This window comes from Elephas maximus, chromosome 20, assembly GCF_024166365.1.
Source record: "Elephas maximus indicus isolate mEleMax1 chromosome 20, mEleMax1 primary haplotype, whole genome shotgun sequence".
Lineage (NCBI taxonomy): Eukaryota > Metazoa > Chordata > Mammalia > Proboscidea > Elephantidae > Elephas > Elephas maximus.
The window spans coordinates 3544319-3560803 of NC_064838.1; the positions used below are offsets into that span (position 1 = coordinate 3544319).

Sequence of the window (16485 nt, forward strand, 5' to 3'; positions counted from 1 at the left end):
CTGTAGGACTCCCAAATTCTGTGGATAGGAAACGGACTTATAAAACTGTGTTGTTAGGTACCACTGAGTCGATTTTGACTCATACCGACCCTACGTACAACAGAACAAAATACTGCCTGGTAATGTGCCATCCTCACTGTCGTTGTTATGGTTGAGCCCGTTGTTGCAGCCACTGTGTCAGTCTGTCTCATTGAGGGTCTTCCTCTTTTTCGCTGACCCGCTCCTTTACAAAGGATGATGTCCTTCTCCAGGAGCTGATCCCTCCTGATAACATGTCCAAAGTATGTGAAATGAAGTCTTGCCATCCTTGCTTCTAAGGACCAGTCTGGCTGTACTTCTTTCAAGACAGATTTGTTCATTCTTCTGGCAGTCTGTGGTATATTCACTATTATTCTTACAAAACTACTCAGCTTCAAACATGTGGTACCCTTCATGAAAAAGGAAGGGTGATTCTGAGTGTGGAGCCAAAAGCCCGAAGGTTGGAGCCTTTTGCCACAGAAGATTATTCCTAGGCCTTGAAACTTAATGAGTTTGCCTGGTTAGATTTTAAAATTTCTTGGGACCAGTGACTCCCTTTTTCCTTTCCATTTATCCCTTTTTTGAGTGGGAATGTCCATAATCATGATCCTATACCTGTCCCATTGTTGTTGTTTGGGATCAGATAATTTTTTTTCTAGCTTCAAAAGTCCACAGGTGGAGAGAAAATTTTCTCCGGTATGGATTATCCTCAGAGCCTCTTAGATGATTTAGATGATGAAACCTGGGACTTTGGAACTGATGAGACCTAGAGGAGATTTTGAACTTAACTTGATGCTGTAATGGTTTAGATTTTTGGGGGCCTTATAATGGAGTGAATGTATTTTGCATGTGTGATGGATGTGGTGATGGTTAAGGCTGTGTGTCCCCTTGGCTGGGCCATGGTTCTCAGTGGCTTGGCAGTTTTGATGTAGTGTAGTAGTCCTGTGATGAAGTGATCACTTCCATGATGAGATTTAATATAATGTGATCACCTCCATGATGGGATCTGCTGTGAGTAGCCAGACAGTTGAAAGGGAGTTTCCTTGCAGGTGTGGCCTGCATCCAGTGTAGGTGGACCAGACTGTCTGGCAAGGCTTGTGGGCTTTTGCTTGCCCTGGATCCTGCACCGGGCTCCTGTTCATCTAACCTCTGGTTCTTGGGACTTGAGCTACTAGCTTACCTACCATCCTGCCTGTCAATCTTGGGATTTATCAGGTTAGACCCACGGACCCACACATGGAGCATCCAGAGGACACACCTATTACCACAACGATGAGGAACAGACTTTTTAAGTGAGCCCCAGCGTCCTTGAAAACTGCTGTGATTGCTACTTTATGTGAGTCAGGTTTGACAATGGGACTGCCCTAACTGAATTAAGACACCTAACTACAACGGGACTTTTTGGATTGTCTGGTGGTAGGGGCCAGGTGGTAGTGCTCAATCCACAAAGTACGTGTAGTTGCTGTAATGAACAGCAGAGTCAAAGCAGTAATCAGAATAATCTGACTTGTATGGACTTAGTGCATTGGCTACTTAGTGGTGGGGAAATTTACTAAATATTTACTTGATCTGTACAAGTGGAAGAATTCTAGGTCAAGTAAAGAGCAGTCTAACTCAAATTGCCAGAATACAGAGTCATGGCCCCTCAATCAATTCCTGCCTTGAGCGAGTTTATAGACCCACAACCCCTTGATTGAAGGAAAGGCTTCGTCCCCTTGAGGAAGGACTCCAATATACTGCCAGAAACTTACACTGTCAATCTGTCTCCCAGCCTTCTCCAAAGGGGTCTGTGTGGCCTTTTACGAGTGTGACTGTTCACTGGGGAAAAGGAAATAATCAGATTTTTCCGGGATTTCTAGATACTGGCTCTGAAACTGACCCTTAATTCCAGGAAACCCAAAACGTCACCATGGCCCATGAGTCAGAGTGGGGGCATATGGAGGTCAGGTTATTAATGGAGTCTTAGCTCATGTACATTTCACAGTAGGTCCAGTGGATCCCTGAACCCATCCTATAGTGATTTCCCAGTTCCAGAATGCATAATTGGAATAGATATACTCAGCAGCTGATGGAACCCCTACATTGGGTCCCTGATATGTGGAGTAAGGACTATTATGGTAGGAATAGCCAAGTGGATACCATTAGAACAGCCCCTATCTAGTAAAATGGTAAACCAAAAGCAATATTGTATTTCTGGAGTAATTGCTGAGATTACTGCCACCATCAAGAACTTGAAGGATACAGGGGTGGTGATTCCCACCACATCCCCATTCAACTCGCCTATTTGGCTTGTACAGAAAGCAGATGGATCTTGGAGAATGATCGTGGATTATTGGAAACTTAACCAGGCCGTGACTCCAATTGCAGCTGCTGTTCCAGATGTGGTTTCATTGCTTGAGGAAATTAACCCACCTTCTGGTACCTGGTACCTGGTGTGCAGCTATTGATCTGGACAATCCATTTTTCTCCATACCTGTTTCAAAGGACTACCGGAAGCAGTTTGCCTTCAGCTGGTAAGGCCAGCAATATACCTTTGGCATTGTATCTGTGGCCTTATGGGGAGTTCCTTGTGATCAGTTGACTGAAGAAGAGAAAACTCATGCCTAGTTCACAGATGCAGGCACCACGTGAAAGTGGACAGTGGTAGCACCACAGCCCCTCTCTGGGACCTTCCTGAAGGGCAGTGGTGAAGGGAAACCCTTGCAAAGCACAGGTGGATTTGAACCGCAGACCTTTTGGTTAGCAGCCAAGCTCTCAACCATTGCAGCCACCAGGGCTCCAATGTTTTTTTATATATGTGAATATATGTGCAGCACACACACGTATGTACAGATGCCAAAGATACACCTACACATGCACGTGTATATACACACATACACGTACCTGTGCACACGTATATGCATACATACCTATATTTGTAACAACATGCATATTTTTGGGTGTTGTTGCAAATTTGTATATATTTTAGCATTTTCTGAAAACATCCCTTATTCTTGGCATACCAAAAAAAAACCTCATTGCTGTCAAGTCGATTCTGACTCATAGTGACCCTAGAGGATGGAGTAGAACTGTCCCATAGGGTTTCTGAGAAGCGGCTGGTGATTCGAACTGCAGCCTTTCGGTTAGCAGCTCTGGCTCTTGACCACTGTGGCACCAGGGGTTCATATATTTCTTAGTGACATCATTTATCTTGGTCAAGCTGTATACACTTAACCCACATTTGGTGTTACCTTTCCCATCACCAAAAGTAACAAGTGCCTACTATCTAGAGAGTGAATCCCCTTCACTCCCCATTCCATCCCTGGTAACCACCAATGAATGTTAGTTTCTCATTGTGGTTTTGATTTGCATTTCTTTAATGACTAATGACATTTGAACATCCTTTTCATGTGCTTGTTGGCCATTTGTATTTCTTCTTTGGTGAAATGTCTGTTCAAGTCCTTTGCCCATTTTGATTGGGTTGCTTGTCTTTTTGTTGTTAATGTGTAAGAGTTCTTTATATATTCTGGATATATAACCCTTATTGGATATATGGTCCCCCAAATTTTCTCCCAGTCTGTAGGTTGTCAGTTTGTTGATAAGGCCCTTGGGTGAACAAAAGATTTTTAATTTTGATAAGGTCCTATTTATCTATTTTGTCTTTTGTGTTTTCAGTATCCTATCTAAGAATCTGTTATTATCAGCTAAGTCCTCAAACTAGATTCCAAAAGATATTGGTAGAAATGTAAATTATTACAGTATTTTAGGGAAGTATCCTGGAAATAATCCCTTAAAATTGTAAGTGCACATACCCTGTGACGTAGCAGTCCCAGTTTTGGGAATCTGTCCTACAGAAATGATAGAACCAGAATGTACTGAATGTGCATACAGGAATGTTTATTGCAACGTTATTTTTAGTGGCAAACAAATTGAGAAAAGCTCCATTCATAAATGGAGTTAATACTGAATTAAATTATTGTAGTTCATCTATACTATGGAATAGTATTCATGTCTTAAGGAGTTAGAGGTACCTGTCAACTTGGATGTATTAGTAACTAAGGAATCAAATGGCATATGGATATCAAATGATATGATCCCATTCTTACAAAGTATATAATAAAACACTCCATGTATTATTTATTTTTATGTATTATGTACTATATGTATTATTTATTTTTATGTATTTGTTTCTTCGAAGGGTATAGAAGTATCAACCAAGTTGTTAACAGTTGTCGCCTTAGAGAGGTGGGAGTGGAATGAAGAAGAGGCAATTTTTTTTTTAAATTTTTTAGTCAGTCTCTCACACAAAAACTTATGTACACCTTGCTACATCCTCCCAGTTGCTCTCCCCCTAATGAGACAACCCGCTTCCTCCCTCCACTTTCTCTTTTCATGTCCATTTCGCCAGCTTCTAACCCCCTCTACCTTCTCATCTCCCCTCCAGACAGGAGATGCCAACATAGTCTCAAGTGACCACCTGATCCAAGAAGCTCACTCCTCCCCAGCATCCCTATCCATCCCATTGTCCAGTGCAATCCCTGTCTGAAGAGTTGGCTTTGGGAATGGTTCCTGTCCTGGGCCAACAGAAGGTCTGGGGGCCATGACCACCATGGTCCTTCTAGTCTCAGTCAGACCATTAAGTCTGGTCTTTTTACGAGAATTTGGGGTCTATATCCCACTGCTGTCCTGCTCCCTCAGGGGTTCTCTGTTGTGTTCCCTGTCAGGGCAGTCATCGGTTGTAGCCGGGTATCATCTAGTTCTTCCGGTCTCAGGTTCATGTAGTCTTTGGTTCATGTGGCCCTTTCTGTCTCTTGGGCTTGTAATCGCCTTGTGTCCTTGGTATTCTTCATTCTCCTTTGATCCAGGTGGGTTGAGACCAATTGATGCATCTTAGATGGCCGCTTACTAGTGTTTAAGACCCCAGACACCACTCTCCAAAGTGGAATGCAAAATGTTTTCTTAATAGACTTTATTATGCCAATTGACTTAGATGTCCCCTGAAACCATGGTCCCCAAACCCCCACCCCTGCTACGCTGGCCTTCGAAGCATTCAGTTTATTCAGGAAACTTCTTTGCTTTTGGTTTAGTCCAGCTGTGCTGACTTCTCCTGTATTGTGTGTTGTCTTTCCTGTCACCTAAAGTAGTTCTTATCTACTACCTAATTAGTGGATATCCCTCTCCCACCCCCACCCCCCGTAACCATCAAAGAATATTTTCTTCTCTGTTTGAGCTATTTCTCGAGTTCTTATAGTAGTAGTAGTCATACAATATTTGGCCTTTTGAAACTGACTAATTTCACTCAGCATAAAGAGGCAATTTCTTGATTTTCTTTAATTTTCTAAAATAACACATGCTATTTTTTAATAAAAAATTAATAGATCAAAGAAGAACCTTACAAAGGTAAGAACTTTCTACAAAAACTGTAGGCTTAATCAGCAAATGCATTGAAATTTCTACTGCTCAAGAAATGGGTATACTTTTTTGTGAATCACAGCAGCATTTGGTTTTTATAACTAATTATCAGGATTTGCAGTATGTTATTTTATATTTTAATTTAATGTGTTGGGGGTTCTGTAGTGTTGGGGGTTCTCTTGTTGTACTTCTAAAATACTTTTGCTTTGGACAGGGTTGTCTTCGTCCGTGGAATACAATATAAGGAAGCTAGAACAAGAACTTGAAAACGTTAAGAACCTGAAAACAAAACTAGGTATGGTACAGTTTTTTCGTGAATTTTGTGTTAGTCTTGGTTTCTTATTAAAGACTTTACTGTAGCCTAAAATATGAGAAAAAAGATAGGCTTCTTAGTTTATATTAGGAGCTTCTAGTCTGTCCAAAGTTGTTAATAAAGATGGTCTTTTAGTTTGAAGAGAAGATGAGCATCAGTTTATTCGTTTGTTTGCTTCGTTTTATATATATACAAAATGGCTCTTCAAAGAAAATAAGATTACTTGATGGTGTATTTTTATCACTTATGAATGTATTCGTCTGCTGATAGCAGAAAACCAGTGATTTAAATAAACAGGTTTATTTTTATTTTATTTTTCATGTAACAGCTACTAGCATTGGTTTAATGTTTTAATGACATTAGTTCTAGCATCTTTATATTTTCTCAGCTTTTCTTTCGTTATCACGCTATTCCCCTTCTTGCCTGAAATTATTAATAAACTCAACAGTTTTTGGTTTTGATTTTTCTTTGCTGTATGTTTATAATTCTTATTTTTTCTCTTATGTGCTTTCTTCTACTTTTTTGGATTTAGTCTGCTTTTTTTCATTTCTAGAGATGGATACTTTTTTCATTGTTTTTCAGATGTCTTTCTTTTTAACCTATGCATTTATTGGTATGAGTTTCCCTCAAAGAAAATTGAGATGAACCTCCCAAGTTTTAATGTGTTATATTTTTGTTATAATTTAGTTTAAAATTATTTCTAAAATCATTGATTTTTTTTTTTTTTTTGACCCATGTATTATTTAGAAATATATTGGTTAACTTCAAAACATATGGGTATTTTCTGGTCATATTTTTGTTACTGATTTTTTTATTTTAATTCCACTGTGATCAGAGAACAATTGAAATGCTTTCAGTTCTTTTAAATTTGTTTGGAATTGCTTTATGACATAGCATATCGCCAATTTTGGTAGATGTTCCATGTACGCTTGAAATTTATGTTTTCTGTCATGTCATTTTGAGGTGTAGATCTCTCTCTCTCTGTCTCTCCCTCCCTTCCCACTCCTTCCTTCCTCCCTCCCTCCTTTCTTTGTCAGATGTGCGCTCATGGGCGTGTGTCAGTTAGGTCGGATTTGTTAATCGTAGTGTTAGATTACCAGTTTTTTTTTATCTGCTTATGTTAGTTATTGAGAGAGGTGTGTTAAAGTATTTCATGACTATTGTGGAGTTGTCTAGTTCTTCTTTTGTTTCTGTCAATTTTTGCCTTATATGTTTTGAATCTGTTATTAGATGTATACAGATTTATAAGTGCACCATCATCACTATTGATAACTCTTTATCATGAACTGTCCCTGTTTATTTACAGGGATGTTTCTTGCCTTCATGTTTAATTTTACTATAGCTGCACCAGCTTTCTTTAGCTATAACCTTCTGTGTCCTTTTATTTAGGATGTATTTCTGATAAGCAACATAATAAATCATATTAAATCTAATAGAATAATCTTAGACTTTTAATTGGAGGATTAGTTCTATTTTAAATAGTTATATTTGATAGATTTATAACTGCTATCTTACTGTTTGTCCAACCTGTTCTGTGTTCTGTTTCTCTTTCATGCGTTCTTCTGGATTAATTAATTTTTTTATTATGCTGTTTTTCTCTCTACTATTTGTACATATTACTTACGCACCCTGCTGCTGCTGCTGCATGCGGCTGAGTCAATTTTGACTCATAGCACCCCTGTAGGACAGAGTAAAACCGCCCCATAGGAAAGGCTGTAATCTTTACAGGAGCAGATCACCAGGGCTTTTCTCCTGCAGAGTGGCTGGTGGATTCCAACCTCTGCCTTTTTAGGTAGTAGCCAAGTGCTTACCTATTGCACCACCAGAGCCTCTTATTTGTACCCTAGAGACTACAAATGCACCTTTACTTATCAGAGTCTAATATAAATAAGTTATTTTTTTCTACCCTAGCGACTACAAATGCACCTTTACTTATCAGAGTCCAATATAAATAAGTTATTTTTTTCTACTACCTGAACTTTATTTACCCTCTTTTATGTTACTGTTATAATTTATTTTAAATCTACATTATTTACCCCACAAGATGAGGAAGTCAGTATCACTACCACCATCATCATCATCATCGTTCTGTATAGTCACTATTTGCTTAGATTTTCCAACAAATTTGTTCTTGTTGATGTTCTCTTTTCCTCGTGATTTTAATATTTCCGTTGATCACTTGACTTCTGCTTGAAAAACACCCTTAAGTGCTGGACTACTAACCAAAAAGTTGGCAGTTCAAACCCAGCCAGAGGCACCTCAGAAGTAAGACCTGGCTACGTGTTTCTGAAAGATGCTGTTGAGTGGATTCCAACTCATGGTGACCCCAAACATGTCTTGAAAACTCTATAGAACAGTTCTGCTCTGCTCACATGGAGTCACCATGAGTTGGAATCCACTCGACGGCATCTAACAGTAGTAGTATTTCATTTAGTGCCCATTTGCTGGCAATGAATTCTCTCAGTTTTTGTTCATTTATCTGAAAACATTTTTATTTTGCCTTCACAGTTGCCTTTACTGATTGAAATTTTTCTGTGGTGATTGTTTTGTTTCAACACTGAAGATGTGATTTCAGTGTCTTCTCGTTTCTGATTAAAAGTCATTTTATTGTCCTTTTGAAGGGCTTTTCAGATTTTCTTTTTGTCTTTGTTTAACAGTTTTGCTCTGATGTGCAGAGGTTTGATTTTCTTTGTATTTATCCTTCTTGAGATCTGTGGTGCTTCTTAAGTCTGTCGGCTTGATGTCTCCCGTCCTTTGGGGAAAATTCTTGGTCATTATCTCATCAAATATTGCCTCTGTCTCATTCTCTTTTTTTCCTTCTGACTCCAGTTATACATATGCTAGACCTTTTCACTCATTCTTTTCTGTATTTTCCCTCCCTTTTTTTATTTCCATGCTTTGGTCTGTGATATTTTCTAGTGATCTCTATGCCATTTCACTGTCTTTTTAGGTACATCGTAATTGTGGTCAAAACTATCTATTGAATTCTTAACTGTAATTAGTGAAACTTTAATTTTACAATTTCCTTTTCATTCTTTTTTATAGATTCACATTCCCTTTTGAAATTCATTGTATTGTCACTTATTATGTTGGATATATTAATCAGTTATTTCAGGTTCTCTTTCTGGTAAGTCCAATATCTGGATCAACTGTGTGTGTGTTTCTTTTTTTTTTCTTCTTTGTCCTGTCTCCTGGAAATTTGGGATTGAATACCAGACATTTTTTATACAAAATTTAGAAGCTCTAGATGATATTTCCTTTTTTTTTTTATAATTTTTGTTGTGCTTTAAGTGAAAGTTCACAAATCAAATCAGTCTCTCACTCAAAAACCCATATTCACCTTGCTACACACTCCCAGTTACTCTCCCCCTAATGATACAGCCTACTGTCTACTTCCACTCTCTTTTTTCGTGTCCATTTCGCCAGCTCCTCACACCCTCCACCCTCTCATCTCCCCTCCAGGCAGGAGATGCAAACATAGTCTCAAGTGTCCACCTGATCCAAGAAGCTCACTCCTCACCAGCATCCCTCTCCAACCCATTGTCCAGTGCAATCCCTGTCTGAAGAGTTGGCTTTGGGAATGGTTCCTGTCCTGGGCCAACAGAAGGTCTGGGGGCCATGACCACCATGGTCCTTCTAGTCTCAGTCAGACCATTAAGTCTGGTCTTTTTACGAGAATTTGGGGTCTGCATCCCACTGCTCTCCTGTTCCCTCAGGGGTTCTCTGTTGTGTTCCCTGTCAGGGCAGTCATCGGTTGTAGCCAGGTATCATCTAGTTCTTCCGGTCTCAGGTTCATGTAGTCTTTGGTTCATGTGGCCCTTTCTGTCTCTTGGGCTTGTAATCGCCTTGTGTCCTTGGTATTCTTCATTCTCCTTTGATCCAGGTGGGTTGAGACCAATTGATGCATCTTAGATGGCTGCTTGGTAGCGTTTAAGACCCCAGACGCCACCCTTCAAAGTGGGATGCAGAATGTTTTCTTAATAGATTTTATTATGCCAATTGACTTAGATGTCCCCTGAAACCATGGTCCCCAAACCCCCACCCCTGCTACGCTGGCCTTCGAAGCATTCCGTTTATTCAGGAAACTTCTTTGCTTTTGCTTTAGTCCAATTGTGCTGACCTCTCCTGTATTGTGTGCTGTCTTTCCCTTCATCTAAAGTAGTTCTTATCTACTATCGAATTAGTGAATGCCCCTCTCCCACCTTCCCTCCCTCCCCCCGCCTCATAACCACAAAAGAATGTTTTCTTCTCAGTTTAAACTGTTTCTCAAGTTCTTATAATAGTGGTCTTATATGATATTTGTCCTTTTGCAACTGACTGCTTTCACTCAGCATAATGCCTTCCAGGTTCCTCCACGTTATGAAATGTTTCAAAGATTCCTCACTGTTCTTTATCGATGCATAGTATTCCATTGTGTGAATATACCATAATTTATTTATCCGTTCCTCTGTTGATGGGCACCTTGGTTGCTTCCATCATTTTGCTATTGTAAGCAGTGCTGCAGTAAATATGGGTGTGCATATATATCTGTTTGTATAAAGGCTCTTATTTCTCTAGGATATATCGCAAGCAGTGGGATTGCTGGATCGTATGGTAGTTCTTTTTCTAGCTTTTTAAGGAAGTGCCAAATCGATTTCCAAAGTGGTTGTACCATTTTACATTCCCACCAGCAGTGTATAAATATTCCAGTCTCTCCACAGCCTCTCCAACATTTATTATTTTGTGTTTTTTCGATTAATGCGAGGCTTGTTGGAGTGAGATGAAATCTCATTGTAGTTTTAATCTGCATTTCTCTAATGGCGAATGATTGTGAACATTTCCTCATATATCTGTTAGCTACATGAATGTCTTCTTTAGTGAAGTGTCTATTCATATCTTTTGCCCATTTTTTGATTGGGTTCTTTGTCTTTTTGCAGTTGAGTTTTTGCAGTATCGTATAGATTTCAGAGATCAGGCGCTGATCAGAAATGTCATAGCTAAAAACTTTTTCCCAGTCTGTAGGTAGTCTTTTTACACTTTTGCTGAAGTCTTTGGATGAGCATAGGGGCTTGATTTTTAGGAGCTCCCAGTTATCTAGTTTTTCTTCTACATTCTTTATAATGTTTTGTATACTGTTTATGCCATGTGTTAGGGCTCCTAATGTTGTCCCTATTTTTTCTTCCATGATCTTTATCATTTTAGATTTTATGTTTGGGTCTTTGATGCTTTTTGAGTTCGTTTTTGTGCATGGAGTGAAGTATGGATCTTGTTTCCTTTTTTGCAGATGGATATCCATTTATGCCAGCACCATTCGTTAAAAACACTGTCTTTTCCCCACTTAACTGTTTTGGGGGCTTTGTCAAATACCATCTGCTCATATGTGGATGGATTTATGTCTGGATTCTCATTTCTGTTCCGTTGTTCCCTGTATCTGTTGTTGTACCAGTACCAGGCTGTTTTGACTACTGTGGCGGTATAATAGGTTCTAAAATCAGGTAAAGTAAGGCGTCCCACTTTGTACCTCTTTTGCAGTAATGCCTTATTTATCCGGGGCCTCTTTTCCTTCCATATGAAGTTGGTGATTTGTTTCTCCATTTCATTAAAGAATGTCGTTGGGATTTGGATCAGAATTGCATTAAATGTATAGATTGCTTTTGGTAGAATAGACATATTTATAACGTTAAGTCTTCCTGTCCACGATCAAGGTATGTTCTTCCACTTACGTAAGTCTCTGTTGGTTTCTTGCAGAAGTGTATTGTAATTTTCTTTATATAAGTCTTTTACATCCTGGTAAGGTTTATTCCTAAGTATTTTATCTTCTTGGGGGCTACTGTAAAGGACATTGATTTGGTGATTTCCTCTTCGATGTTCTTTTTGTTGGTGTAGAGGAATCCAACTGATTTTTGTATGTTTACCTTGTATCCCAATACTCTGCTGAAGTAGTTTTATTAGTTTCAGTAGATTTCTGGAGGATACCTTAGGGTTTTCTGAGTATAAGATCATGTCATCTGCAAATAGAGATACTTTGACTTCTTCCTTGCCATTCTGGATGCCCTTTATTTCTTTATCTAGCCTGATTGCTCTGCCTAGGACTTCCAGCACAATGTTGAGTAAGAGTGGTGATAAAGGGCATCCTTGTTTTGTTCCCGATCCCAGTGGGAATGCTTTCAGGCTCTCTCCATTTAGGGTGATGTTGGCTGTTGGCTTTGTATCCCAAAACCCAATATAAATGCCCTTCATTATGTTGAGGAATTTCCCTTCTATTCCTATTTTGCTGAGAGTTTTTAATCATGACTAAGTGTTGGACTTTGTCAAATGCCTTTTCTGCATCAATTGATAAAATCATGTGATTCTTGTGTTTTGTTTTGTTTATGTGGTGGATTACATTAATTGTTTTTCTAATGTTGATCCATCCCTGCATACCTGGTATGAATCCCACTTGGTCATGGTGAATTATTTTTTTGATATGTTGTTGAATTCTATTGGCTATAATTTTGTTGAGGATTTTTGCATCTACATTCATGAGGGATATAGGTCTATAGTTTTCTTGTGGTGTCTTCACCTAGCTTTGGTATCAGGCTTCATAGAATGAGTTTGGTAGTATTCCGTCCTTTTCTATGCTCTGAAATACCTTTGGTAGTAGTGGTGTTAACTCTTCTCTCAATGTTTGGTAGAACTCTGCAGTGAAGCCGTCCGGACCAGGGCTTTTTTTTGTTGGGAGTTTTTTGATTACCTTTTCAATGTCTTCTTCTGTTACAGGTCTATTTAGTTGTTCTAACTGTTTGTGTTAGTTTAGGTAGGTAGTGTGTTTCTAGGAATTCATCCATTTCTTCTAGGTTTTCAAATTTGAGTATAGTAATCTGATGTGATTCTTTTAATTTCAGTTGGGTCTCTTGTGATATTGCCCCCTCTCATTTCTTATTCAGCTTGTGTGCTGCTTCTCCTATTCTTCTTTTGTCAGTTTGGCCAGTGGTTTATCAATTTTGTTGATTTTTTCAAAAAACCAGCTTTTGGTCTTCTTAACTCTTTCAATTGTTTTTCTGTTTTGTAGTTCATTTAGTTCTGCTCTAAGTTTTATTATTTGTTTTCTTCTGGTGCCTCTGGGTTTGTTTTGTTGCTCTCTTTCTTTTTGTTGAAGTTGTAGGGATAATTCTTTGATGTGGGCCCTTTCTTCTTTTTGGATGTGTGCATTTATTGATATAAATTGGCCTCTGAGCACCACTTTTGCTTTGTCCCAAAGGTTCTGATGGGAAGTGTTTTCATTCTCATTGGATTCTCTGAATTTGTTTATTCCATCCTTAATGTCTTCTATAATCCAGTCGTTTTTGAGCAAGGTATTGTTCAGTTTCCAAGTGTTTGATTTTTCTTTTCCCTGCTTTTCCTGTTATTGATTTCCACTTTTATGGCCTTATGGTCAGGAAAGATGCTTTGTAATATTTCAATGTTTTGGATTCTGCGAAGGCTTGCTTTATGACTTAATATGTGGTCTATTCTAGAGAATGTTCCATGTGCACTAGAAAAGAAAGTATACTTGTTTGCTACTGGGTGGAGTGTTCTGTATATGTCTACGAGGTCAAGTTGGTTGGTTGTGGCATTTAGATCTTCCATGTCTTTATTCAGCTTCTTTCCGGATGTCCTGTTCTTCACCGAAAGTGATGTGCTGAAGTCTCCTACTATAATTGTGGAGCTGTCTATCTCACTTTTCAATGCTGGTAGAGTTTGTTTTATGTATCTTGCAGCCCTGTCATTGGGTGCATAAATATTTAATATGGTTATACCTTCTTGGTGTATTGTCCCTTTAATCATTATATAGTGTCCTTCGTTAGCCTTTCTGATGAATTTAACTTTAGTCTATTTTGTCAGAAATTAATATTGCCACTGCTGCTCTTTTTTGATTGTTGTTTGCTTGATATATTTTTTTCCATCCTTTGAGTTTTAGTTTGTGTGTGTCTTTAAGTCTAAGGCATGTCTCCTGTAGGCAGCATATCGACGGATCTTGTTTTTTAATCCATTCTGTCACTCTCTGTCTCTTTATTGGTGCGTTTAGTCCGTTTATATTTATGGCAATTATGGATAGGTATGAATTTAGTGCTGTCATTTTGATGTCTTTTTGTTGTGTGTTGTTGACAGTTTCTTTTTCCCACTTGATTTTATGTGCTGAGTAGATTTTCTTTATCTATTGTCCTTTCCTCATATTTGTTGTTGTTGCCTTTGTTTCTGCTGAGTCTGTATTTTTCCCTTGTATTTTATTTTAATGAGTAGGATAGTTTGTCTCCTCTGTGGTTACCTTATTATTTACCCCTATTTTTCTAAATTTGAAACTAACTTTTATTTCTTTGTGTCGCCATATCTTCCTCTTCATATGGAAGGTAGGTGTATGATTACATTTCTTTGTCCCTCTTTATTATTTTAATGTTGCCTTCTTTAAAATAATAACATTACTATTACCCTGTTTTGGGCTTTTTTTTTTTTTTTCTTTGTTTTTGACTTCTGGTTGCTCTGCCCAGTGTTGTAGTCTTGGATTGATACCTGATATTATTGATTTTCTAACCAAAGAACTCCCTTTAGTATTTCTTGTAGTTTTGGTTTGGTTGTTACGAGTGCCCTAAACTTGTGTTTATCTGGAAATGTCTTAATTTCACCTTCATATTTAAGAGACAGTTTTGCTGGATATATGATCATTGGCAGGCAGTTTTTTTCCTTAAGTTTTTTAAATGTGTCATCCCATTGCCTTCTTCCCTGCATGGTTTCTGCCGAGTAGTCCGAGCTTATTCTTATTGGCTCTCCTTTGTAGGTCACCTTTCGTTTATCCCTCGCTGCTCTTATAATTGTCTCTTTATCTTTGGTTTTGGCAAATTTGATTATAATATGTCTTGGTGACTTTCTTTTAAAATCTACCTTATGTGGAGTTTGATGAGCATCTTGGATAGATATCTTCTGATCTTTCACGATATCAGGGAAGTTTTCTGCCATCAAATCTTCAACAATTTTCTCTGTATTTTCTGTTATCCCTCCCTTTTCTGGTATTCCAATCACTCGTAGGTTATTTCTCTTGATAGAGTTGCACGTGAACCTTAAATTTTCTTCATTTTTTAAAATTCCTTTATCTTATTTTTCTTCAAATATATTAGTGCCAAGTGATTTATCTTCAAGTTCAGAAATTCTAGCTTCTACTTGCTCAATTCTGCTCCTCTGAGTTTCTATTGAGTTATCTAATTCTGTAATTTTATTGTTAATCTTCTGAATTTCTGATTGCTGTCTATGGATTTTTCCAGCTTATTAAACTTTTCATCATGTTCCTGAATAATCTTTCTAATTTCTTCAGTTGCTTTATCTGTGTGTTCCTTGGCGTGTTCTGCGTAGTGTCTCATTTCTTTCCTGATATCTTGAAGGGTTCTGTATATTAAACTTTTGTATTCTGCATCTGATAATTCCAGGAATGCACTTTCATCTAGAAGATCCCTGGATCCTTTGTTTCGAGAGCCTGTTGAGGTGACCATGGCCTGTTTCTTTATGTGACTTGATATTGACTGTTTTCTCAGAGCCATCTATACATTATTGTATTAGTATCTGCTTGCTTACTGTGTCGTAGCTGCTTGCTTTGTTTTGTTTTGGTATAACCCTGTGGGTTGCTTGAGTGAGCTAGGTTGATTATTTTTGCCTTTGGAGCTCTGGTGTCCTTTCCCCAGCTGGCTAGATCTGTTTTCAGGTATATCAGTCTAGGAGTCCCTTCAGTTTTCTCATATGAATTCAGCTCCGGTTTCATCAAGTGTGTGATACAGGCTCTGTCGTACAGTCTTAGAGGGGCAGGGGTGATTGGCGTATATATTGGTATCTGGGTGCAGCAGGGGGTCACGCTCTGAGCAAGGCAGGGAGCTGAGAACCGACCCCCAAGCGTCTCTGAGGAAAACGCATCTCTGTTCCCTAGAGCGTGCTGATGGGTAGGTTCTACAGAGGGATCATGGGCACCCAAGGTTTTTGGTTGTAAGTACTGGGAGGTACCAGTTATCTTTGGACCCCTGTCGCAGGTGGCTGGGTGACCTCAGTGAAGGTACCAGTCCTTAGGTCCCTGATGTGGGTAGGTGAGGATCTTGTTTAATAGGCAAAGCAGTGTCAAACATCGTATAGCCACCTCTCCACCGCAGAGCTGAAATGGTTGGAGTTTGCCAACAAGGGCCTATTCTCCTGAAATAGGCCCACACAGGTCCATGCAGAAGGGAAATGTGCTCAAGGTCCACGGATGGTTTATGCCTGGACAGGAGCCGCTTCTGTCCTGATCTACCCTGGTTAATGGAGGTAGCAAATTATCCTTTCCCCCCAGTTGCAAATTTTTTCCTCCCCAAGGCCAGGAGGATGGCTCTAGGTGCTCACCAGGGTCTGGCTCAGGCCCAGGGATTCAGCTGCTGAAGCTGGCTTGGGGGTGGGTGGGTGCGGTAAAACATACGCAAGTCCTTAGCTTTTGCCAGTTACGCCGTTCTCCTCAGGTTCCAGAGGTGTGAGTTGGCTGTGTCCTCGCTTATTCTCACCGAGGAAACTGCGGCGGAACGCTAGTACCAGTCTGCCACTCTGGGGATGGTGCTTGTGGGCTCCTCACAATTCAGGTCTGGTAACTCCTCTCCACTTCTGAAAGTTCTCTTCCTCCTCCTGCCCCTCAGTTCATTGTCTAAGCTTGCCTTTGATGCTCAGGGCTCCCAGTTTGTCACAAATACACTCGTTTCACTTGTTTTTTTGGGTCTTTGCTGTAAAGAGGGCTCACCGGAATTGTCTATTTATTCCGCCATCTT

The 16485-nt window shown here is 39.2% G+C and overlaps 1 protein-coding gene across 9 annotated transcripts in view; it reads left to right on the top strand.

Annotated features, from left to right (window-relative positions):
* Positions 1–16485, top strand: part of LMBR1 (limb development membrane protein 1) — a 252588-nt gene that overhangs the window by 197387 nt on the left and 38716 nt on the right. For all 9 annotated transcript variants that reach the window (XM_049862905.1, XM_049862906.1, XM_049862908.1 and 6 more), the window contains one exon: positions 5624–5704. In XM_049862905.1, the coding sequence (XP_049718862.1) occupies positions 5624–5704 (81 nt within the window). The remainder of the gene's footprint in view (positions 1–5623; positions 5705–16485) is intronic.